Raw genomic sequence first — 24,050 nt, 5'->3', positions numbered from 1 at the left:
GCCCCGGGAAGCAGCGGGGGCGGGGCCGTTGTCTAGGCGACGGGAGGGAGCGCGAGCGGCTGCCGCGCCCTCCTTCTCGGAAATGGGCGGGCCCGGCCGGCGGCAGGTACGTGAGTGACTCTGTCCCCCTCCCTCCTTTGGGCGGGGGCTGGCCGCGGCTCTCCCCCCCCCACCCCCACCCGGCCGGTCAAGCGGCGGCGGCGGCTGAGGACCCCCCCGCCCCCTCCGGGCCCTTGTGTGGCAGCCCCGTCCCCTGGCCGCGCGCCGCAGCCCCGCGCAGGGGGGCTTGTCTCTCCCCGGGGTAGCGTCGTAAGTGTGGCGCCAAGCGCAGCCGGGTTCCAGCCTCCCCCCGCCGGTCCCATAGAGGCGCGTCGCAGCTGCCGGCTGCTGCCTGTGCAACGGTGTTCGCAGCGCCACGGGAGGCTTCCGTCCTGCAGAGCCTCTGAATGGGGTGAATTTTCTTACCCTGCGGTAGAGGCTCAAGGTCACTTCCCGTTAGCGAGTCATGGGCTCCGAAGTTGCAGAGGAGGGCGGGGGCTGGATGCCCCCTGGTTTTGTGAGCACTGTGCGGGAAGGCCCGAGCCTGTGCGGTTTTGCTGGGAGGAAAGTACAAGGCGGGTGAGGTAATGTCTTTCGTTGGACCAGGGACTGACGTGTCTGCCACGACGCTGCATACACGTATTGAAAGTGCAGCATTTGTAAACCAAGCCCTGGACCCTGTGTCTGGAAGATGTACTTTAGTAAACAAAACAATTTACTGGGCATGATGCAGGTATAGCTGTATTAAGTTTTGTGGTCTGTGAGATACAGTAGTCCAGACTAGATCGGTGGTTTTCAGCCTTTTTTCATTTGTGGACCCCTAAAAATGTTTAAAGGGAGGTGCAGACCCCTTTGGAAATCTTAGACTTACCCTGTGGACCACAATTTGAGAACCACTGAACTGGATGATCAAGTGGTCCTGTGTGGCCTTCAAAACTGTTTTAGATAGGAGTTGCCTCACTTTGTTTTATAGATGTAGTAAAATCATATGATGTTGGTTGGATTTTTTTTTTAAATTGTTATGCAAAAACAGAACCTATGACTGTACAAAATATAGCCTTAGTCCTGCAAAGGAATCTGCGCGTGTGGACACCTGTATGGAGTCCCTGTGAAGTTAATGAGTAACATGAGCATGGACTCCTTTACATGACTGGAGCCAATGATATGAATATGTGGGTCAGAAACTCAGAAAACTGACCAGAATTTTTATGGTCATCATAGTAATTATCCCTGCACTGTGGAAAAAAAAGTCTATGGTATTTTACAATAATTAAGTCCTGGCTTAAAGAGCTTAAAAACTGTTGATGTACAGAAAAGATAACAGGTTTCAGAGTAGCAGCTGTGTTAGTCTGTATTCGCAAAAAGAAAAGCAGTACTTGTGGCACCTTAGAGACTAACAAATTTATTAGAGCATAAGCTTTCGTGAGCTACAGCTCACTTCATCGGATGCATCACTATATGCTTACAAGAGCGGGGGGAACTCTTCTTAATACAAAGTGTAAAGAGTGAATGCCAAGACATGAGATGAACAGACAAGTCTGAGTCTTTGGAGTTTTTACTTTAAGATGGTGTGATAATGATCCTCTTCTCTTAATAGGACTGTAACTATGTGTGTAAAATATATACTAGTATATAATATACTGTACTATACTCACTAGCATTATGTTAATGAAAGGCCAATATACATTTTATAAGATGTATTATTGCTTAAAAGAATGTGGAACATGTTGTTACTGTAATAGTGGCTTTTATAAAATTAAACACTTTTATTGGTCTTTTATTAACAGTGTCTAAGGCACATTGGTAAGTGCTCTGTTGGTATGACATGGTAATTCAGTACTACAATATTGCATATAGTTCTTGAGCTTTTATTGCTAAGCAGAGTTTTGTGGTAACTATGTAAGTGGCCCATCAGCCTGGTATCATCCCCAATTCCCTATCCAATGTCCTGTTCGGTCACAGAAAACTGCAGAAGAGATCAGAGGTTCTGTCTTCCTGCCACTCAGAGCCAAAGAACACCTCTAGCTTCTTGCTTGATGGTCCATGGGATGAGGAGACAGAATCACAAAAGGCCATGGAGCCTCACAAATTCATGAGGGAGGTAGTTACCAAAGGTAGGATGTGGCTGGGAAGGAGGGTGAGTTCTATTATAGGTGGATGGCATAGTGCTCCCCAAAAGCTAGCACCAGCCCTGCGGAAACTAAAATGCTTATATTGCTGTAGCATGAAGCTCCTTGTAGAAGTGACAGTCTTAAGCCCTGCTTCTTTGCTTATTTGTCAATAAATATTTTTTTTTCACCATCTTAGGTAATGAGCAGGTCCAAATCTACAAACTGGCTGGCTACCAGAGGGACTGATTTCTGAACTTTTTCTAAGTATGGCTTGCAGAAGAATAGGAGGCCATGGACACACTCTCTCTTCAGCTTCCTCCATTAACTGTGTAAAAGCCCTAGCAACTGGAATTCGAACACATAGTATATGCATGGTGTCTGATTTTTTTTATCCAAATATGGGAGGAGTGGAAAGTCACATCTACCAGCTGTCACATTGCTTGATTGAAAGAGGGCACAAAGTTATAATTGTCACCCATGCTTATGGAAACCGAAAAGGCATTCGTTACCTCGCCAATGGTCTGAAAGTTTATTACTTACCTTTGAAGGTCATGTACAATCAGTCTACAGCAACAACGCTCTTCCACAGTCTGCCTCTGCTCAGGTACATATTTGTGCGGGAGAGAGTCACCATAGTCCATTCCCATAGTTCATTTTCTTCCATGGCTCATGATGCACTTTTCCATGCCAAGACAATGGGACTACAGACAGTTTTTACAGACCATTCTCTCTTTGGATTTGCTGATGTCAGTTCGGTGCTTACAAACAAACTTCTAACTGTTTCACTGTGTGATACAAACCACATCGTTTGTGTCTCTTACACTAGCAAGGAAAACACTGTACTAAGAGCAGCACTGAATCCTGAGATCGTATCTGTCATCCCTAATGCTGTTGATCCCACCGACTTCACTCCAGACCCAAGTAGGAGGGATGATAGTACGATAACAGTTGTTGTTGTCAGCAGGCTTGTTTACAGAAAAGGTAATGAGGTCCAAACTGTAAGTTGCTTTTCAAATAATTTTTTTCTCATTTTTTTTAAATGGGTGGTAAGAAATGTTCAGTGTTTAAGCAACTGAATACAGACTCCATATCTGTGACCAATTGAAAATGCGTTTAATCTGAAACAGTTGTTTCACTCATTTTCCTCTTTCCACTTCCATGTATTAAGTCTAAGGGCCTGATCCTAAGGGGCTTAATTCTTATTGACTTCATTGGAACAGAAGCTGGCCCTGAACAGCCAATCCTGTGAGTCACCAAGCGACAGGGTACTCAGCAGCTGTCATGGAGTCACAGGGTCTGCGCTATGCCACCAGCTTGTCTCCAGTCCCCTGGGAGTGACCTATGTAGTGAGCCCCAAAGACCCACACAGTTCCACAGGGGAGGTCTGGGGCCTTTAAGACCTCGAGACTGGGCTTTCAACATCTCTGTTCACTGTCTGTCTCCATGCCTCCCCACAGCAAATCCAGCCAAGACAAACTTCTGTGGGAGGCTGGTACAGGGGAATGTTTTTGTTAAAAGAAAAATTAAACCTATGTCCACTGTTTCATGTTTTTTTTTTTTGTTGTTTTTTTTTTTAATTCTCTGGTCTTAGATTTTGAATATGTGTATACTTTGGTCAGATTTATTTAAATTTTGGTCTTGTACAGACTCTACAGTAAGGTCCCATTTCTACAGTCAGTGGAAATGAGCACCTTGCTGCACTCACACAGAACCCCATTGAAGTCAGTGGAGCTCCTGACAGGCACAGTGCTGTCCTGCACATAGTAAATGTGTGTTTATCCTGACAATGTCCCTTTTTAAATAGAAAAATAAATAACTGTATGTATGAAACTACTTAGGTCCCACTCCTATAACAAGTCCTGACCAGTTAAAAAAAAAAAAGTTTCCACTTTTTCCTCTTTAATTGTAGCAATGAGCTGATATTTAAGCAAATAAGCATTGTAATCTTAAAAATCTGAAAGTGAAGCTGTTTAATAAGTGAAAATTGACTCATTTGATTTTCATTGCCCGAGTAGGTAGAAATGAAGAAGTAAACAAAGAATATAAATAAGTGTTGCTCAGACTGAGGCTCACAAGCTGTAAGTGGCTTTTTGATGTGTCTCTTGCAGTTCTTTGCAGCACATGATATTAAAACACTGTGTGACTTAATTATTAACCAATTAGGATGCTTTTACTATGTTGTTAACCAATTGTAGTTGATAAAAATAATAATGGTCAGTCATTTTGCTGCGAGAATAATATATATAAAACTAAATAATTTGCCTGTCATACTGTTTAAATATAAATATATATTACTGTAGTAAAAGAAACAATGAATTCACATTAACTCTTTTGAGTAATGTTGTTTGCTAATTTGGTTCCTGAACCACTGAGGTCTGAGCATCACTGACATAAACTGTGAAAATTGTCATTTTTTTTCCCCTTTCCATAAGCCTAGGTGCGGCTGGTCACAGAGGTAAAGAAATCTGTTTACTACATAATTTTTATTTGACAGTATGCCCTTAATTTCTCCTCTTCAACACTATTTTAATGTTTATCATAGGTCTTTGTTTTCAATTGCTTTTGTTTATTATAATTGTAGAAAAAAAGGAAGAAATGTCTTGATATTATAATAAATCTAAAGGTTCTAAATTTTTAGTTCAGGTTTTACAAAGGCTATATAAAATACAAGATATTGGAATACCAGTAGTGTTGCTGAGTAACTCTTAATATTTGGATCACTCACTTTTTATCATTTAGACTAATATACATACAACATACTAAGTTAGGCTAATATACATACATAACTAAAAATAGTTAAATGAAAATAAATGAAAAATATTGTCTTAATAACAGGTTTCAGGGTAGCAGCCGTGTTAGTCTGTATCCGCAAAAAGAAAAGGAGGACTTGTGGCACCTTAGAGACTAACAAATTTATTTGAGCATAAGCTTTCGTGAGCTACTGCTCGCTTCATCGGATGCATGGAATTCATAAATATTTTTACTGCTACCATGAATTTTTTCTGTTGGAAGGTGGGGGAAGGAACAATATGAGGCACTATTCTAGCCATTAAAACAATATGGCCATCACAAGCATTCAGTGTGATGTTAATGGCGTAGTTCTTTTCTTTCTCTTTAAAAAATAACAACAAAAGCAAACCTGTTGTGGAAGGGACTTGTGGAGATTTGCTCTATAAGGATTCCCTCCTGAAGTTCCTCCATTGCCACCTTACCAGGATTTGTTCCCCTCCCTTGCAGAAAATGGTACAGAGCCGTTAGCTAAATCTGGGGGATCTTTGGGAAGCCAGGGATGTTCATGTGGATTTCCTGTGCCTCTGAACTAGTTTGGCCTCACCCTCACCATGGCTTCATAGAGGCGTGACTCATCAGATCACAAATGTAGGGCATACAATTTGGACTGTTTTAATGTAAATCATCTATCTCTACATTTAAGTACTGAGTCTTTTTTAAAATATCATATCCCTATGACCAATTTTAACTCAATGTTAATTAAAACATTAGAATAATAAAACTGTAGTTTTAGTTTCATTCTTTATTTCTGCTTTTGGGGTTTTTTTTGCTAGTTGATTTGGGGTCCAGTAATTACTTTATAAACTAGTTCAGTTCGGTCATATCCTGGGCTATCCAGAATCTCCACAAAATTGCATGCTTAGGTCCTACCCGTGATATGCCCTTCCTGTCTCCAGCCATCCACCTTTATACTAGGACTTGCCAGGGGGTCCTCAGAGGAAAGCCTGCAGCTGCCCTCTTCAGTTTCTGCACCGAGGGAGTTCTCATCTGACCAGAACTGGGGCTTTTAGGGTCCCTTTATTGGTAAAAGAGGTTGGAACTGTAGTGACAATCTCACAGATTGGCTTCGTGGGTCTACTCATGTGACTAGAGTTGCAGGATTGAGTCTTTGTCATTTGCTTTTTAGCTGTATGAGCATCTCAGTTGTGGCACTTGGAGTTTTGATGCCTTCTGCAGTAATTTTATGTAAAGTTGAAAATGGTTATATGCTTAAAATAATGCCAGTTTTGTTTGAGGCCCTACATTTGCTTTAGATTTTTTTTTTAAATCTGCTTTGAGAAGGAATGTCTTTTTTTTTTAAGTGCGAAACAAAGAGGCTGTGTAATTTAAACACTTCTTACACTCTTGCATTCTGCTAGTTCATCAGTTTTGATATTTTAATAGCCAGTGAATAGCAACCATCTTTCAGAGACCTCTGATTTTACACATGTGAATAGTGTTATAGGAATGGATGGAATCAGAAAGATAAGCTCTAAACACATAAACACAATAATAACTGCTCTACATGTTGTATTTTTAGGTATAGATTTGCTTAGTGGTATAATTCCTGAACTTTGTCAGAAATATCCAGATTTACATTTCTTAGTTGGAGGAGAAGGACCAAAGCGAATCGTTTTGGAAGAGGTACGGGAAAGATACCAACTACATGACAGGTTTGTTCTGTGTGTTTGTGGTTACAATGTAAATCTAAAAAGGAATATGGTGAAACAATGAGGGGGTGGAGGGAAGTGGATTGAGACACAGATAAAACAAGGGAATAAGCAGGCTTTTGCCAACTTACGCCCTGATTCTGCAGGTTGGTTTGTGCAGGCAGATCTGTGCCAAGCCCCAGTGAGTTCAGTGGGACTCTGCACAGGCATAAAGATCTGTCCACACAAATCCAGTTGCATGATCAGCATGTTAGAGTCCTAGCCATCACAAGCAGTATTATACAGTGCAGTAAGGTGTCAGTGGTTAGGCAGCTGGTTTGCTGTGACTGCTGCTTATCAAGCTGACCAATACTGGTTTACCTGGAAAAGAATGTGAACCAGTCACTCCTTGATCTGCACAAGCTGGCAACTGACAAGAATGAGCCTCATTTGTGTGACTTCATTGAAACCCACTTTCCCCCATCTGTGTATCCACCTGTTCTCTCATTTATACTTTTGATTGTAGGCTCTATGGAGCAGTGACTGTCTGCTTGGCATTGTACATACAAACACAGTGTGTCCCTGATTGGCGCTATTGTAATAAAACTATAAATTAATAGAAGTAGGATCTGTTTTCATAGCAAATATTGGTGTGAGTTGGCTCCTTTTTGGGGGGGAGCGAGGGGAGCTTGTTTTTCTATTAGACAACAATATGGGTTGCTGGTTCATTGTTTCTGCATATAATACCAAACAATAGTGCAAAAATCCCTGAAATTGTTTTTCTATCTGTGTCCTTTTATAAAACAAACAGAAATGAAATCCTCACTGAATTAAGATATTGTTTTCTACTTAATTATTTACACTGCATTCACGATTGATGTTTTGGTATATTCAAATTTACACACTCGAAAAACTAAATATATCTTTTCATTTTGCAGCCAAAAGTTTAGTGTGTTTAAAAAAAAGCCCCTCTCTCTATGTGAAAACTACACTAGAGGGTTGCACAGTTCATTGTTTCTGGGTGTGCAGTGAGCTGAACCCACAGAGGCTCCGTTTATTCCTCCAACCCTCTCCCCACAGCTCCCTGTGTGCCACCATCCATGCCCCTCTTTCAGGGCCTCCCTTCAACTTCTTCTCCCCCTCATGGCAGGGGACTCCTTACAACCTGGCACAGCTTCCCTCATGGCTGGGGCTCTGTGCGCCCTCCTACCTGCATTTTTCCACCAAATGCATCCGATGAAGTGAGCTGTAGCTCACGAAAGCTTATGCTCTAATAAATTTGTTAGTCTCTAAGGTGCCACAAGTACTCCTTTTCTTTTTGCGAATACAGACTAACACGGCTGCTACTCTGAAACCTCCTACCTGGGTCCACCATTCCCATGCCAGGGGTTCCGTGAGTGCCCTCCCTCCCCCCTTTATTATTTCTTTTCTTTCTGAGGGAGAAATAATTCAGGGTGTCAGCATGTCTCCCTTCGGTTTTCCTATTCTCCCCCCACCACACCAGATCTAAAGGGTTCTTCCCATTGATGCCTAGAACATTCCCTGAAATTTTGGAATTGATTAGATATTGTGTTCAAAAGTTACTGTTTGGCCAACAGATATGGAACAGCGATAGGTATTTTGTTTCTCTTTTTAAATCTACTGTACATGTGCAGGACATGCTTTCCTAAATACTCTTACTAGAGATGTGTATATCCCTGTTACGTATGACAGACTTCAAATATCTATCTGATAATTACCCAGAAGAAGCCATTTTGATTTCTTTAGTGTGATTTTTATAACTTTCAGAAAAATATTTCCAAAATATTTCCTGTTTTGCATTTAATGTGGGACACAATTTTTATAGTCTCATAGATTTTTCTTTTATAATGCCTAGAAAGGTCTATTGTGAGTCATGTCTTCTGGCTTTCTGCATAACACAGGCCATTGAACTTTCCCTGAATTAATTCCTGCATCAGGTCCGGTAGCAGTGTAGAACATATATTTTAGGAAGAAAAATCCTCCCTCCTCTCTTGCCCACATGATCTTTCCTGAATACATTATAACTAGGGATTTTAACATTTCAATCATGTAGCTCTTCCTACCAGGTTTCAGTAATACCAACTAAGTCAACTTCATGCTCATAAATGATAACTTCCAATTCCTCTTGCTTATTACCTAAGTTCCTAGCATTCATGTATAGGTAATGATTTTAATTCTTCTCTGCATTTACTTGGATCAGTTTTAATCTTGACATCTTGATTTTGTGCTAAATGAGTTGTCATTTGTTCTCCCTTTTCACCCTACCTTTTAGTTATCAGTTTTAACACCTTCCTGACTAGTCTAGCCAGCCAGTCTCCTAGAAGATAGCGACCATCCAGATTGCATGGCTCCCTCTCCCCATAGAAGGTGATCCAGCTTCCACAAAACCAAAATCCTGTACTTTATGCCACTTATCTAGCCAGTGATTTGCTTCCAGAATTTTTTGTTTGCTGTCTTCCTTCACTCAGAGGACTTCCTTCCTCATCTTCGGCACCTTTCTAAGTTCTCTAAAGTCATTTACAATCTGAGTTGTCACATGAAGCAGTATAATTAGCATAGATATGCACCATTGCTAGTGGAGTCTTGCCTATCAACTGCAGAAACATATCTAATCTTGAAGTCACATCTTGTGTCTTGGCTCTGGGAAGACTGCACACCATCCTGTTGTCTGCCTGTCTCTTGCGGAATGTTCTTTCCATTCTGTAGCACAGAATACCTGACAAAGATCATCTGTCTTCTTTGCGAACATGGGGGATTTTCTTATGGGTTGGGATGAGCAGCCATTCTCAGGTATGTCCTGTATGCTCTCCATTCCATTTTACTTGCTGGATCTTCAGACACACTTTTTTTTACCATGTCCATGCGAAGAATCTGGTTATGATTGGCTATTTCTAGCTGTATGGAATTCCTTGTGGTCCTTGCTTGATTGATCACGGTCTGTCCATCTTCTTTTTCCTCCAGCTATGTAGAATGCCACTTTGTTCTTTTGCCCTCTTGTGGTTACGAGCTGCCAATACTGTCTGGTTTCCACTCTTTCTGGTTCCTTGGTCACCAGATCCTTCTTGAACCTGGGATGGTGATGCTTTCAGAGTCTGATTGTCCAGGTACGCAGCCTCTCAGATATGCAGTGTCAATACCTATTCTTTCAAACCATGTATCTTAACTTCCAGCACAACCACTAACTTCCACCTCAGACAAAGTCTTTCTTGCTTCTGGCAGGAAAGAAAACATGGCACATCTGTTGCAGGTCACAGCCACTTTTCCATTGCTGGTCATCATGCTATTGAATGTAGAAACATACCTAGAAAGAGAGCCTCACACTCTCCCGGCAGAACTTCCCTGTTTGCTGCACTTGTTTGAACATGGGAGAGTGGTAAATTTAGAATATTAACCAAATAACACAATCTTTGCTTCTTAACCTAGAAAACATGGTAGAAATATTTTAAAGGCAATTGCCATAAAAACTCAGTTTTTCAAACAGTTTGGTTTTTCTTTTCAAGCTAAATATGGAGGCTTAATTTTTTAACCAAAGTTTAAAGAATTGGAATAAGATAGTGTCCACGCTGCTTTAATACAGTACTATGTATATGCTGTAAACTGTATGTTCCAAAATATTGTGTAATGTTTTGTAGCATTATTACAGTATGTGAAACCAGTGTTTATCTTTTTCTTTAACAATGGCCAGAGTGCGTCTTTTAGGGGCTTTGGAACACCAGGATGTTAGAAATGTCTTGGTCCAGGGACACATTTTTCTCAATACTTCTCTCACTGAAGCCTTCTGTATGGCAATTGTGGAAGCAGCCAGTTGTGGTTTACAGGTAATAGAATCTTTGCTGTATAGAATGCATGCATACATATTTTTACAATGCTTATTTTCATAATATATGCTTATAACAGTGCATTTCATCGGAGGATCTATAAGCAGTCTACCAAGGTGGGCAAATATTAATCCACATTTACGCATCCTCTGGAAACTGAGACAAAGAGAGGTTAACTGATTTGCTTCGCTCCCAGAGGAAGTTCATACAGAATTGGGAATAGCATACAGGCCTCCTAACTCCCTGTTCTCTGAACTAACCAAGCTGCCTCTTCAAAATGCTGTTCTGTATATTTTTTTTGGAACTGTTTTTGGCCAGTTAACTCTCTGTCCATGGACAACTACATCTGCTAGACCTTTGCCTCTACCTTTCATCAGCAATAGGTATTTGAAGAAAAATGTTTGAATATGACTGACCTTTGGTTAATTCACATAGCTGTGAGAGAGCCATTGTTCTTATCACTGTTCTTTGGCTGACTCAAGAACTGACATCCATTTCTTAAGTCAGCTGAGGAAGTATTTACTCTATGTAGAGATTTCACATAAGGAGGAAAGAGGAAAAGAGATTAAAGACTGGGATATTCTTGGTGGAATCCCTTGCTGGCTTGTATACTTTTGTGAGTATTATGAATCCATGTTAGTGCTGTAAGGGTTAAAATAGCAACAGAGCAGAGTCAATGCTGTCACCTTTTTAAAAAAAACCAAAAAAAACGTTTTTTTTTGTTTAAAATTAGTATTCCAAAACTTTCAAATATATTATGTTCTTGTAAATGTTAGTAACACAGAAGCTCGAAACTGTGTGGGAGATAAAACACCCCCCTCACCCCAAATTAGCCTACTGGCCTTTTACCCTTGGGGATGGTCGGGCTGAGGGGGGCACGAAAGAGGTAGTGGGGAGAGAGTCCAAGCCTGATAATACATAATCGTTTGAGTATTGTGACAGGCACCTTTAGGAAACATAATTTCCTTCTTTGAAAAATTCTGTTGTGCATAGTCCTTTCTGCTTCTGTATTTGATATCCAAATATTGATTCTGAACATCCCACAGCTAAGCTATTGCACTAACACCACTTCTAGGGCCCAGACCTACAGTTGTCATGCAGATGAAACTCTTTTTGAAGTCATTTAATGTTGTTCCTGGAAGGCACCTGCAAGGTTGGATCCTTTGTTTTGATCTAAAGTACTCTTGTTGAGCAATTTTGCCTTATTGCAAGTATAACTGCATTTTAGTGAGTTATGTTATACAGTGTGTATGCTGCTGAATTGTTTTGTTGTCTCCAAAGGTGGTGAGTACAAGAGTTGGTGGAATCCCTGAGGTGCTACCAGAAAATCTTATCATCTTATGTGAGCCCTCAGTGAAATCTCTGTGTGATGGTCTGGAAAAAGCTGTTGCCCAGCTCAGGTCAGGAACACTACCAAGGCCAGAAACTATCCATAACAAAGTAAAGACATTCTATACATGGAGAAACGTTGCAGAGAGAACTGCAAAAGTAGGTAGACCTCTGTCTTGAAGTGTGATTTTTTTTTTTTTTTTTTTTTTACTCTGAAAAGTGACTGTCCACAGGTAGTGTTGTGAGAGTCTGTGTATTATTTCAGTGCTATCCATATCAAATGTGCTTGGTTTAACAAATAAAATGTGAATATTTTCTCCTCCAATTACTAGCCCTGTAAATTCGTACTACCACTAGAAAATCAAACTGGATTCTTTCCTTGTCATGCACCATTACCATCAATAAAAATCCAGAAGTGCCGATAATGTCCTCAGTTACATCTGTGCAACCCCATTGTCTTCAGTTGGTTTGTGTACATGTAACTGCTTGACCTTTGAATTGGAAAAGGTACTGAACAAGTCTGATGCACAAGAAGGAATAGAATCTGTCTGTCTGTTGGCTGTGCCAGACTAACAGAAGTAAAACTTAGCAACTAAAATAAGATCTTAACGTCTTCAGATACAATTGAACACACACAAGTTAAGGATATGTTGATAAGAAGTTGTCATGTTTTCACAGCCACTTAGAACTGTACTTTACATGTTAGTACTTTTTTTACATTAGTGACAAACTTTACCTGTTACAGATGACAGTTATAACTTGTTGCAGCGAACACCTCTAGCTGACACTTCTAGAAAAATTGATTTTGGCCTCTAAGGGTTTAGCAAGAAATAAAATAACATGCAACTTTTTGTCAGCTTGGTTTTATCAGTGTCCTATAGAGTAATGATATTTAAAAAAACAAACACAACCATAAGATTGTGAATTGTATTTCTCTAACCATTTCTTTTTAAACTTTGTTTTGAATGTTTTAACTTGCGCTTTAAGAATACCTTGTCGTGCTGAAACATTCTTATTGCACATTGCTCCAGTATTGCTGTTGATGTCAGCATTACTCTTCACACGTGTTATGTTGGTTCACTGTTGTTGCATATGGAAGAACCTTTAAAAAAAAATTACAGAGGCTAGTTTGGTTTAGTTTTTAGAGATGAGCTAAAAGAAACTCTATTCTAAACAAACTAGGAAAATGTTGGAATGAGTAGAAGAGTCCCTTTTTTTCAACCATGAAACAATTCTGGTTCTTTGCAGAACTAACTTCACTTTCTCTCTGAAATAAGTGGCACATGATAGTTGCATCAGGTTTTCAAAGACATGGCTTTTGGGCTGTTTGAAAACTTCCATTATCTGTATGGTGTAGGTATTTATAGTGCTGCCCTTTTAGTATAGCACCATTCTTTAAACAGCAGTTTTGAATAATAGTACTCATTACAAAGAAAGTTAAGTCACTTGTATATTTTCAAGCCTATTCTATTATTGTATTAGTAACTCTTACAAACTTATTTTTTATCAAGAAAGCTATAGCATGCCCCCCATTCCTACTTACTCACTAGCTGCAGGTACAAAGATTAGAATTTAGACAGCCCTACCTGATTTGCATTGATGAACAAAGAGTCTTTCTGCTGCAAATTAGGTAGTTAAATCACTATGGTTTGTTCCTGTGGTGGGGTGGGGGTGTGTGTGTGTGTGTGTGTGTAGGCTTCTAATTTTACATCTACACACACACGCACACCCCCATTACCTTTAATATAAGTATAGCAAAAGAGCTTCTTACTTCCTTTCATAAAGAAAAATAGAATTTCTGATAAAACAGACTCGCAGTGTTCAGCATTCCCACACATTTTTGTGGGCAGGGAAAGTAATAATCTGTTCATTATTTATCATCATTTTGAAGAGTGAGTGAATAGAGTTTGTCTGGATTTTCATGGAAAGTTTTTTCTAACTGGAAATCCTTGTTAAATAGCGAAGTATCTGATTCTTTTTGAATCCCACTAAGCTCTTGCCCTTAGTGATCTCTTGTGGTGATGAGTTCTGCAAGCTAGTTTAAGTTAGAAAAAGTATTTCCTTTTCATCAGTTTTAAAATTGCTGCCTTTCTGTTTGACTATCCCCTTGTTTTTGTATTACGAGAGATCATGCATTACTATTCAGCCTTTCTCTCCTCTGTACCATTTATTATCAAGTTACACACAATAATGTTCCAGTCTTTAAAAATCTGTCTTCCCATGGAAGTTTTTCCACCTCTTTGGTTATTCTCATTGATCTTCTTCTTTTTAAAAAAAAAAAAAAAAAAAAAAAACTAGACAGTCTTTTATATGTAAAACTATTTTTTTGTTGGACATTCCCATCTAAGTTCGGAAGAGGATCATTATTATGTGCAATATGTAGTAAAACACAGTTTTGCCTAATCGTCAGAGATAGTACATCATAAAGATGACTCTGCAAAATTTAACTTTCCTCATTCCCCTCCTTTCAGGTGTATGACAGAGTTGCAGATGAAGTGGTATTACCAATGGACAAGCGGCTTGACAGACTAATATCTCGCTGTGGCTCAGTGACTGGGTGTATTTTTGCTCTTTTTGCTGTATTAAGCTTCCTTTTCCTGGTATTTCTGAGATGGATGACTCCAGATTCTATTATTGATGTTGCAGTAAATGCCACAGGTCCTAGTGGAGCATGGACTCAACAGTATTTTCCTAGTAAAAAAGGAAGCGAGAAAGAAGAGATTCCAGATTGTTAAAAATGTTTTAAGTGGGGAGGAAGGGCATTGCTCTCTAAAAGGTTTTAGTATTTGCTGATAGAATTAATTCCACAAAGAGACATTGTTTTTAAACTCTTAAAAGCTTTCCTAAATTGTCAGAAAGAAACTTGGTAAAATGTGCTACCTCAAGTTAGGATTGTGCCAATTAGTTGTGGGGAAAGACTTAAACATATGCAGTTTATGGACATAGTTCTTTTGCACTTACTTAAAGTAGGGAGGAAAGTGGCAATATGCACAGCTCAGGTGTAAAACTACCTTCAGAGTGACAAGAATACTAGATTTCATCTGCTACTAGTGTATTACACAGAGAATAAGCATGGGTTTGTCATGGCACCCAGGGTGCCAAAACACAAAATTAACTAGCTTTAGATGGTTTTTTGCCAACTCCAGATATTTGTATTGATTTATTGGAGACCTGAGAAGATTTGGCAAAATAAAAATACCTACCCAAATCCATCAAAAAGTGATATGTGAAATCACTTCTATAAAAACAAGCACATTACCATGTAGACTTTCAACATTTGACGTACTGCTAGCCAGCTCTTGTCCAACCAACTGTGTCCCTTAGACAGACACTTCTGGCTGCACAAAACTAATTTTGAAAGGGTTCTTCAATGTTCTGCCTAAATGTGATCAGTATCTCTCTGATCTATCAAAACCCCATTATAGAATTTTTTTTGATATTTTAGGAAATGCTAAATACTGCCTATTTCATTCTTACATGTAAACGTAACGTTTTGTTTTTTTTAAAGTACTTTTTTTACTTCCTTTTTAAAGTGGAAGTGAGGGAATTATATTATTTTTAGAAACCAGCATAATGCAAAGGCACAAGTTTCCAAGAATAGCTCAGGCCTGCCAACTTCTCCAGTAGACCGTGCCAAAATGTATGGTAACATCTGTTTTTGTGAGAGATGTAGATAAACGTCCACTAAGGGCTAGACAAAGACTACCAATGTTTTTCATTTATGACATCAGTTGTATTTGACTTCATCTTCAAAAGAGAAAATGTTAAACAGTTGTCATGCCACCTAGCCTGCACCAAAGATATTCTTAAATGAATCCAGCAAGTTAAGTCTTTTTTTCTGGAAAAAGTTAATGGATCTGGCCAATAGATTTGCACACTCCCTGTGAGGTGAGAAATGTGGTCCCTTGCAGTTGTTGGTTCTATAGCCCTAATCTAAGTAGTCTACACCTATATCAATCAGAAAAACAACTTTGAACACATAAGATGAGAAGAGATGATATTTCACATTCCTGTAAAGCCACTCTCACAAGATGTTATTTGTTGTATGCACTGGATTAATGTCTTGCTCTTCCATTGCTTTAAACTGAAAGGGTTTAACGAATCGGTGCACAATGAAACGCCCAATCATGTAACTGTATTCTGGATGTGCAATATGCAAGGTTATGTTTTCAGAACTTTGCAGGATAACTTAAAACATGCAACCAGTCAATGTTTTGTACAAACATCTTGTAAAATTTAAGTTTATTTTGCTGTGTTGGGGTGCAAAGGTGATAACATTATTTTTATTATTTTACTAAATCTGTTTAACAGTATTTTAATAAAGCACTGATGTGATTATGAGAGACACACTGTTTACAAAGTCTAAGATTTAGTTTCTTCTGTTAGAAAAAATGCTCAGCTCTAGATATTTAACATACAGTAAACATAGTATACATTTGAACATTTTTTTTAAATGTTAAGAAAAAAGTAGAGATTAAATATAGTAGTACTAATAGAGCTTGATATAGTGGGTAGATTTGTAGGTAACACTTCACTGAGAATTTCATAATTTTTAAAATCTGGTGCATTATTTTTTGTAAACAGAATTTCTAAAAAATCACTGAAATTTCAGCTTAATTTTACAATAAGTAGTTTTGAAATGTTATGTTGATTTCAATTTTCTTTTGGAACTTTTCTGTTTTGATTGCTGAAAGTATAATGGAACTTATGTAAAGCGTACCGAACTCAAATGTGGAGTAGAAGGAGAACTACATATAATATTCTTTCTTGTGCCAGAGTATTACACTCTTCTGACTAATACAATAAGGCCTTCTCATAGTCTTGTATAATTTTACAGGTTACCTAAATCTTCTGTACCTTGCAGTAAAGCATCTTTAGTTATAATATGCATACCCAAACACTAGCAACATATATGGAAACCTACTACACTGATGCTGCTGCTTACTATTCTAGCATTGTAAATAGAACTTTCTATGGTAAATAACATATAAAAGAAAAGGGTTTTGGTGTGTTGCAAATGAAGTTTAATCTGACTGGCTTAACTACAGATGTACTGTATCTCAAACAGTGTAGTTTATAATATCCTTCGTTTGCTCTATAGTTTTATATCCATAGATCCCTCTGCTCATTTCCTCTTTTCAAACACTTGACACCTTGACCCTGTCAATGTATCCATGAATAGTTCCACTGAACTCAGTAGGATTACTCTCCTACGTAAAGTTACTCATATACGTAAGTGTTTGCAGATCTGGAGCCTAAAATTGCGGTGTGCAAATTAGATGAGTAAAAGTGGGCAGGATGAAGTCATTGTCGAGCTATGCTGAAAGAGGGACAAGAGACACTTGATATGGTTTTAATTAGGCTACAACTATTATTAGATGTCTGTGACTACCCAGCAGATAAAAGTGTACAGTGCAGATAACCCCATATTCATTCACTATCTACCCAGGGACTTCCTCTAGCTCCGCTCCCTTTTTTTTTTTCCCCATCCAGGACCCCCAGTCAGCCCATTGGTGGGACTTTACCATCTCTTCCCCCTAGCCCGAATGAGGGTTAAGGTGAGCTATAAGAAATGGGGGTTGGCTCCATGCTATACCAGTCATAGGAGCCCCATTCAGAGAGACACCCTCCCCACCCCTCCTGGTTCCACTCCTTTAACCAAAGCCTCCTTTTTAAGTCCCTTACCAAGCCATTTATCTGGTCACGGTACCTTTCCTAGGGAGTACCTGCACTGGACAAGTATACAAGTTAGATGAGTAAAGTGGTCAGGTTAGTGTCACTCCTTTCACAGTCAGTGAGTGATTCAGAAGACAGCAGTGGGGGAAAAATGGGAAAAGGAGAGGAGGTAGAGAGCTATTGAATAGCATATTTGTGGGACTGACGGAGGCATGGAATACTTGAGGAACAAAGTACAGAAAGCCATGCAGAGTTCATGGGTAAATGTAGTATAATAGTAAACAAATCATACTTTTTAAAAAAAAATCTGAAGATACAATTGTGAAATGTGTTTTCCACTTTCACAAATAACATCCATGAAGTGTTACCAAACAGTGAATCAAACCAACTGAAGAAATAATGTGTCTTAAATAGAGCAAAGTCTGAAACAGACCTTTTGAATTAAAGATTACAGAAGACATTTCCCTCTTGATGGAGCGGGTCATCTTGAAAACTTGAGTGGTTTGACCTACTTCCTTATTTCAAAGATGGTGGAAATCTTAAATTGATTTGCATTCTATAGCATGTGAGACCTTGCCTCTTGTGCCTAGACACTCTGTACAGCCACTGAACAAACATTACAGCATGTTGATAACGTAAAATAACCTCCTGTTAAAATCAGAACAAGTATCAAGTGAAGTATGACTGCCTTCTTATTGTATGATATTCAAATGCTTTTTAAGGGTCTGGATAGATCCATAAAGGTATATCAAATTGTAATGTTTAATCATTTTTGTGGTTAAGGCATTCTGTATAATTTTAATATAAATTTATTTTCCTTTTGGTATTTATTGATCTGTTTGGTTACTGTTTCATCTTTCATCCATGCCTGGACTTCTAAGGATTTAAGTTTGTCCCCAAAAACTACTGACTTGCCAGCTTTACTAAATATCCCCCCTGCCTTAAATAGAACAGCAGAATTTCAAAGGGGGAAAAATGCTATACACTAAGCATAGAACACATCAGGAATCATAATATTCAAAAACCAGTCGGAGAATACTTCAATCTCTCTGGTCACTCAATAACAGACCTAAAAGTGGCAATTCTTCAACAAAAAAAACTTCAAAACCAGACTCTAATGTGAAGCTGCAGAACTGGAATTAATTTGCAAACTGGATACCATCAGATTAGGCATGAATAAAGACTGACTAATACAGTTACAAAACCTAAACCTAATTTTCCCAATACTAATTTCTCCCTACTGTTACTCACACCTTCTTGTCAACTGTCTGTAATGGGCCACTCTCATTACCACTTCAAAAGTTACATTTCCTCCCTTGGTATCCTGTTGTTTGTTTTATCTCATTAGACTGACCTCATAGGTGGTAAGGCAACCCCCATCCTTTCATGTATTTATACCTGCTCCTATATTTCCACTCCCTGCATCTGATGAAGTGGGTTCTAGCCCTTGAAAGCTTATGCCCAAATAAATTTGTTGGTCTCTAAGGTGCCCCAAGGACTCTTCGTTGTTTTTATTGAAAATGAGTTGCTGTTGAGGATGTGTCATTCTCCCCTGCCTCCACTGCCCACATTTTTGAGAAGTTAAGAAACTAGTGTTTGAGGTTTGATTTAAAAAACCCTGCTCTTCAGTTAATGCTTTTCAACATGTGCAATGATAGCTTATGATACACAACTATTTAGCTGTCTGCCTTATCTGTGACTATGCAGGCAGTAGTTGATGAGTCCTCTAGCTGAAATCTTGACAAGATGAGGTGAGTTTTCTACCAAGTTTTAAGAACATTTCTGGTTCAGTTTGGGGTTAAATCCTCAAGCCAGGTGGCTAGGATCTGTGCCTAGGGATAATTTTCCCCCTGGGAGAATAGACTTTTTTTTTTAAGCTGTAAATGCTATTTTTTTCCTCCAACAAACAATACTATTGTCTAATAACCTTCCTTTGTTGGAAGTTAACAATGTTTGCATCCTCTTACGTTCACATTGTCCAGCATTGCACAGGAATGGACTTCCTATTTGGCCAGGGCAGAGGAGGGGAGAAGAAATCATTTCAAATCCTCCTTTGATTAGATGCAGCTGTGTATTCCATTTAGGTGTGTGTATGCCCAGCTCACTGGAGCTGGAGAATTTTTTCTAGCAATACCCGTAGGAGGCAACACTCATGTCTCATGACCGTAGCTTCTTCCCTGGCTTTATGAGGTGGCACTGCCTCAAGTCCCCTTCAGTTCCTTCTTACCACCCATGGCGGGAGTCGAAGCTCTGCGTGGTTCTTCACCTCACAATTCCTCTTTGACTTAGTTGTATATAGTTAGTACCCTTAGTAACAGGATTAGTAGTTAGCTTAATTGTTTTCCCTGGTATTGCCCTCGCCAGGGTTAAAACGTTGTGTGTGCATGGGTGACCCCCAACAATGACCCTCTCCCAAGGCGCTCTGCTTAGGTGAGGCTCACCTCAAAGAGTGGAATTCAATCTGTGAATATTCATGGAGTGGGTGGCTAGAGACCTTCGCCTAAAGCAGCACCTTCTCAATCAGGCCACGAGGCTTGTTTTGGCACTGCGAGTGTCATGCGGAATCATCATTTGCAGTACACTGTGTCCTTCCTTTTGCTCTCTCTTCTGCCCCCTGGGTTTTTACCAGATGTATGGTTGTGGTGAAGGCATACCTTGGGAAGAAGGGAATCCATGACTTCCTGTATCTGGACAACTGGTTACTAAGGGATAAGTTCAGAAAAGAAGTTCTCTTTCAAGTACATGTTACACTGCACTTACTTGACCGTCTAGAATTCATCCTAAACACTGGGAGATCAACACTTGTCCCCACTCAGAAAATTGAGTTCTTTGGGGCCTTAACAGACTCTACAATTTTGAGAGTGACTTTACCAACGAACTGTTTTCAGATGATTCACTGACTTTGTCTCAGTCTGTAGTCTCAGCCTTCCATGACAGTTCAAATGTGCCTAAGGCTCTTAGGCCACATATCCACATACACATAAGTGGTTTGGTTCACAAGGTTGTGTCTTTGCGCTCTTCAAATGTGGCTCAAGATAGTTTACCTTCCAACTCTTCACCCCTGGGACAGTTCGCTGTGCCTCCCTGCTGGACTCCTTGCAGCGGTGGATGGTTCAGAGGAATGTATGTCAGGGCATTCCCTTCATCTGGCCTTTACCAACCAGGATGGTTGTCTCTGATGCCTCCCTGATGGGTTGGGGAGCACACCTGGAGTTGCTGAAAGTTCAGGGTCTTTGGTTGGACCAGGAAGCTTCATTTCACTATTTGAGACCGCATCAGGGGCTGAGTGGTTCACATATTTACTGACAATACCACCGTGATGTATTATGTGAACACTCCAGAATGCTCTGCCAAGACGCAATCAAGCTGTGGCAGTTCTTCACTGAGGAGAGTATCACCCTGATAGCCAATCACTTTCCTGGGATCCAAAATAATCTCTCAGAACATCTCGGCAGGAATTTTGACCTGAATCATGAGTGGTCTCTGAAGCCCAGTCATATTCGCAGCTTGGGTCATCCTGATGATTCACCTGTTTGCTACAAAGGAGAACAGGAAATGCCATCTGTTCTGCGACTGAAAGAGCCTCAGTTCAGGCTCATTGTCCAATGCCTTCCACCTCAGCTGACAATTGGCTCTCCTATGCACTTTTCCTCCAAGCCCAATTATTCCACAGGTCATTTCTGAGATGAAAGCAAATCAGGCCAAGCTCATCCTCTTTGCTCTGGCATGGTCGAGATAGTGCAAGTTTTCTGACTTCTCATGTTGTCAGTTCAGCCTCCTGTACTTCTTTTTCTATAGCCCGACCTGCTCACACAGGATCATGGTCACATTTTGCAACCTGTGCTCAGCTCCCTCCATTTCAATGTGTGGCTGCTCTGTGGGTGAATGAGAAGGGTGTTTGGCAGTTGTTTGACAAGTGCTCCTCAACAGCAGAAAGTCCTCTACCAGAAGGGCTTATTCAGCAAAATGGAAGTATTTTTCAATATGATTGTTGGCCCATGAAGTTCAGCCAATGCTGGCTTGTGTCCAGGATATCTTGGGAGTATTTGCTGCACCTTCAGTTGTGAAGCCTAATGTTTAGCTCATTGAAGGTGCATCTGGCAGCAATATCAGCGTTTCATCCTCCCATTTATGGAAGACTGTTATTTTCCAGTGTTATGGTAGCAAGATTCTTAAAAGGGCTTCTTCGTCTCCATCCACTGGTGCAGGACCTTAATACAGTCTCAGTGGCTCTGATGGGACCTCCATTCAAGCCTTTGGCATCTTGTCTCTTTCCCCTATTCTGTCGAAAAACTGCATTTATGATATCATCAGCAAGGAGAGTCTGTGAATTGCAGGCTTTGATGGCAGAGCCTCCTTCCATGCAACTCTCCAAAGACACAGTGAAGTTGCGGTCATACCTGAAATTTGTGGCTAAAGCAGTCTCTCCATTTCATTTGAAACAGGAGCTATATTTGCTTGTGTTCTTTCCTAAATCACATTCATTTCTGGAGGAGCAGCATCTTCACACATTAGATGTCAGATGATGGCTAGCTTTCTATCTGGACAGGACTAAACCCTTTCATGCTTCACCTCATCTGTTTGTGTCATATGCAGATCATATGAAGGGATAGGTGGTCTCTTCACAGATGGTCTCTAAATGGATAAGTTCCTGTATCAAGGCTGCACACGAAATACCTTTGACTATGTCCCCTCAACAGATGCAAGCTCATTCTATGAGAGCGCAAGCTATGTCAATGGCATTCTTAAGTGATGTCTCAGCATTGGACATTTGCAAGGCTTGTGTTTGTTGATTACATTTTTTTATCAACCTTTATGCCATTACTGCAGCATCCAGAGTAGATGCAAACTTTGGGAAGGCAGACCTGCAATCCTTGTTTAAATAGATTCTGAGCCACACCCCCTATGAGTACTGCTTGTGAGTCACCCCAGTGGAATACACAGCTGCATCTACTTGAAGAAGAAACAGTTACTTACTATAACTGGTTCTTTGAGATGTGATGCAAACATGTATTCCTGACTGTGACGGGTTTCCCCCGGAGTGCCACCTGGAACTGTGACTTACCAGCCTGGGCTCCTCTCACACTGTGCTGCCGTGACAAGCTGTATACCACTCCCGGTCTTACACTCCCCCTAGCATTCATACAGGCAGGGACACACCCAGCTGCAGTTGCATGAAAGCTCTAGCCAACCACTGCATGAAGCAACAATAGAGAGGCTACAGCCAAGATAACCCCAGCTCCCCAGACATGCATCCCGCTCAGGAGTATAAACCCAAAATTATACCATCTTGCACTGCATAGGGATTTGTACAATGTAAACTCATAAATAGTTTGCCCCTCCTTCGATGTGGAGAAGAATATGCAACAAACATGTGTTAACCAAGCTGAGATTTCCCCCAGACACTTCAAAAGCATACTGGTTTAGATAAAGCAAAAAACAAGTTTATTAACTAAAAAAGATAGATTTTAATTGATTATAAGTGATAGCAAACAGATCAAAGTAGATTACCGGGAAAATAAACAAAACACAAACTAAGCCTAAAATATTAGGTAGATTGGATATGAATTATCAATTTCTCACCCTGGCTGATGATACAAGCAGTCCACCAGGTTTCCATACACTGGCTAGAAATCCTTTTAGTCTGGGACCAGCACTTCCCCTTGTTCAGCCTTTGTTCCTAAGGTGTTTTCAGGAGTTCTCTTGTGTTGGAAATGAAGCCCCTAGACAGGGCTGAAAGTAAGTTAGAGGACTTACTGGTACGCCGGAGTCCTGAGCAGGGGGCGTGGCCTCAACTGGAATAGGCATGGCCTTAACCGGAAGAGGCAGGGCCTTAAATCCCCGGGCCCTGTAAATCTTGATTTAAAGGGCCCAGGACTCCAGCTGCGGTAGTGGTGGCTGGGAGCCCGGGGCCCTTTAAATCACCCCTGAGCTACCAGCTGCAGAGGCGGCTGGGAGCCCCGGGGCTCGGGGACGATTTAAAAGGGCCAGGGCTCCAGCTGCTGCTACCACAGCGGAGCCCTGGGCCCTTTAAATCACTGAAGAGCCGTGGGGGCTCCCAACTACCACCGCTACCCCGGGGCTTGGGCAGCAGGCTCGGGGGAGATTTAAAGGGCCAGGGCGGTAGCGGCGGCTGGAGTTTTGGGGCCCTTTAAATCCCCACTGCAGCCCCGCCACCACTACCCCAGGGCTTTAAATTGCTGTCTGGGAAAGCCAGTCCTGGTACAGCGCACTGGCTTACTTTCACCTCTGCCCCTAGATGATGTCACACCCCACCTTATATAGCTTCACCATAAGGCAGGAACCCTTTGTTTCAAAACACAGTTCCCAGTCCAGCTTCTGGAAAAATACAGGTAACCAAATGGAGCTCAGGATCATGTGGTCTGGTCACTTGTCCTTGCAGAGTCATAGTAGCCATTATTTACAAGCTGACTGAAACGTTCACAAGAAAGCTAAGTTCTCCCATAGTCCATTGTCTTTGCTGGTGGGCCCATCAACACTGTCTGGCTTCTTCATTGTACCTGAAAGGCTAGTTGTGGATGTCACCCAGAGTAAATACATTTGAAATACAGATACATAGTTAATATTCATAACTTCAGATTAAAAAATGATACATGCATACAAATATGATTTGCTGC

The 24,050-nt window shown here is 40.5% G+C and overlaps 1 protein-coding gene across 7 annotated transcripts; it reads left to right on the top strand.

The window, feature by feature from the left end:
• On the top strand, positions 1 to 18,238 carry PIGA (phosphatidylinositol glycan anchor biosynthesis class A). Of its 7 annotated transcripts, XM_038402335.2 has the most exons (7): positions 491 to 623; positions 2,347 to 2,754; positions 2,977 to 3,131; positions 6,460 to 6,592; positions 10,275 to 10,407; positions 11,689 to 11,895; positions 14,208 to 18,238. In XM_038402335.2, exons 2-7 carry the CDS (start codon positions 2,417 to 2,419, stop codon positions 14,469 to 14,471), a joined length of 1,230 nt encoding a protein of 409 aa, XP_038258263.1. In that variant the 5' UTR covers positions 491 to 623; positions 2,347 to 2,416; the 3' UTR covers positions 14,472 to 18,238. The 7 variants fall into 7 exon arrangements, with proteins under 7 accessions (XP_038258221.1, XP_038258236.1, XP_043360109.1 ...); XM_038402293.2 differs by lacking the exon at positions 491 to 623 and adding an exon at positions 1 to 110 and having other exon boundaries at positions 2,347 to 3,131; XM_038402308.2 differs by lacking the exon at positions 491 to 623 and adding an exon at positions 37 to 106 and having other exon boundaries at positions 2,347 to 3,131.
• The last annotated feature ends 5,812 nt before the right edge of the window (positions 18,239 to 24,050 follow it).

Source organism: Dermochelys coriacea, chromosome 1 (genome assembly GCF_009764565.3).
Source record: "Dermochelys coriacea isolate rDerCor1 chromosome 1, rDerCor1.pri.v4, whole genome shotgun sequence".
NCBI classification, from domain to species: domain Eukaryota; kingdom Metazoa; phylum Chordata; order Testudines; family Dermochelyidae; genus Dermochelys; species Dermochelys coriacea.
This window is presented reverse-complemented; position numbering and strand designations above follow the sequence as displayed.

Excerpts from the sequence above, each read along its gene's own strand:
- PIGA (XM_038402293.2), top strand. The coding sequence starts at position 2,417 with ATGGCTTGCAGAAGAATAGGAGGCCATGGACACACTCTCTCTTCAGCT. Across the intron at positions 3,132-6,459 it reads CAGGCTTGTTTACAGAAAAG|GTATAGATTTGCTTAGTGGT; the intron begins GTAATGAGGTCC and ends TTGTATTTTTAG. Across the intron at positions 6,593-10,274 it reads AGATACCAACTACATGACAG|AGTGCGTCTTTTAGGGGCTT; the intron begins GTTTGTTCTGTG and ends AACAATGGCCAG.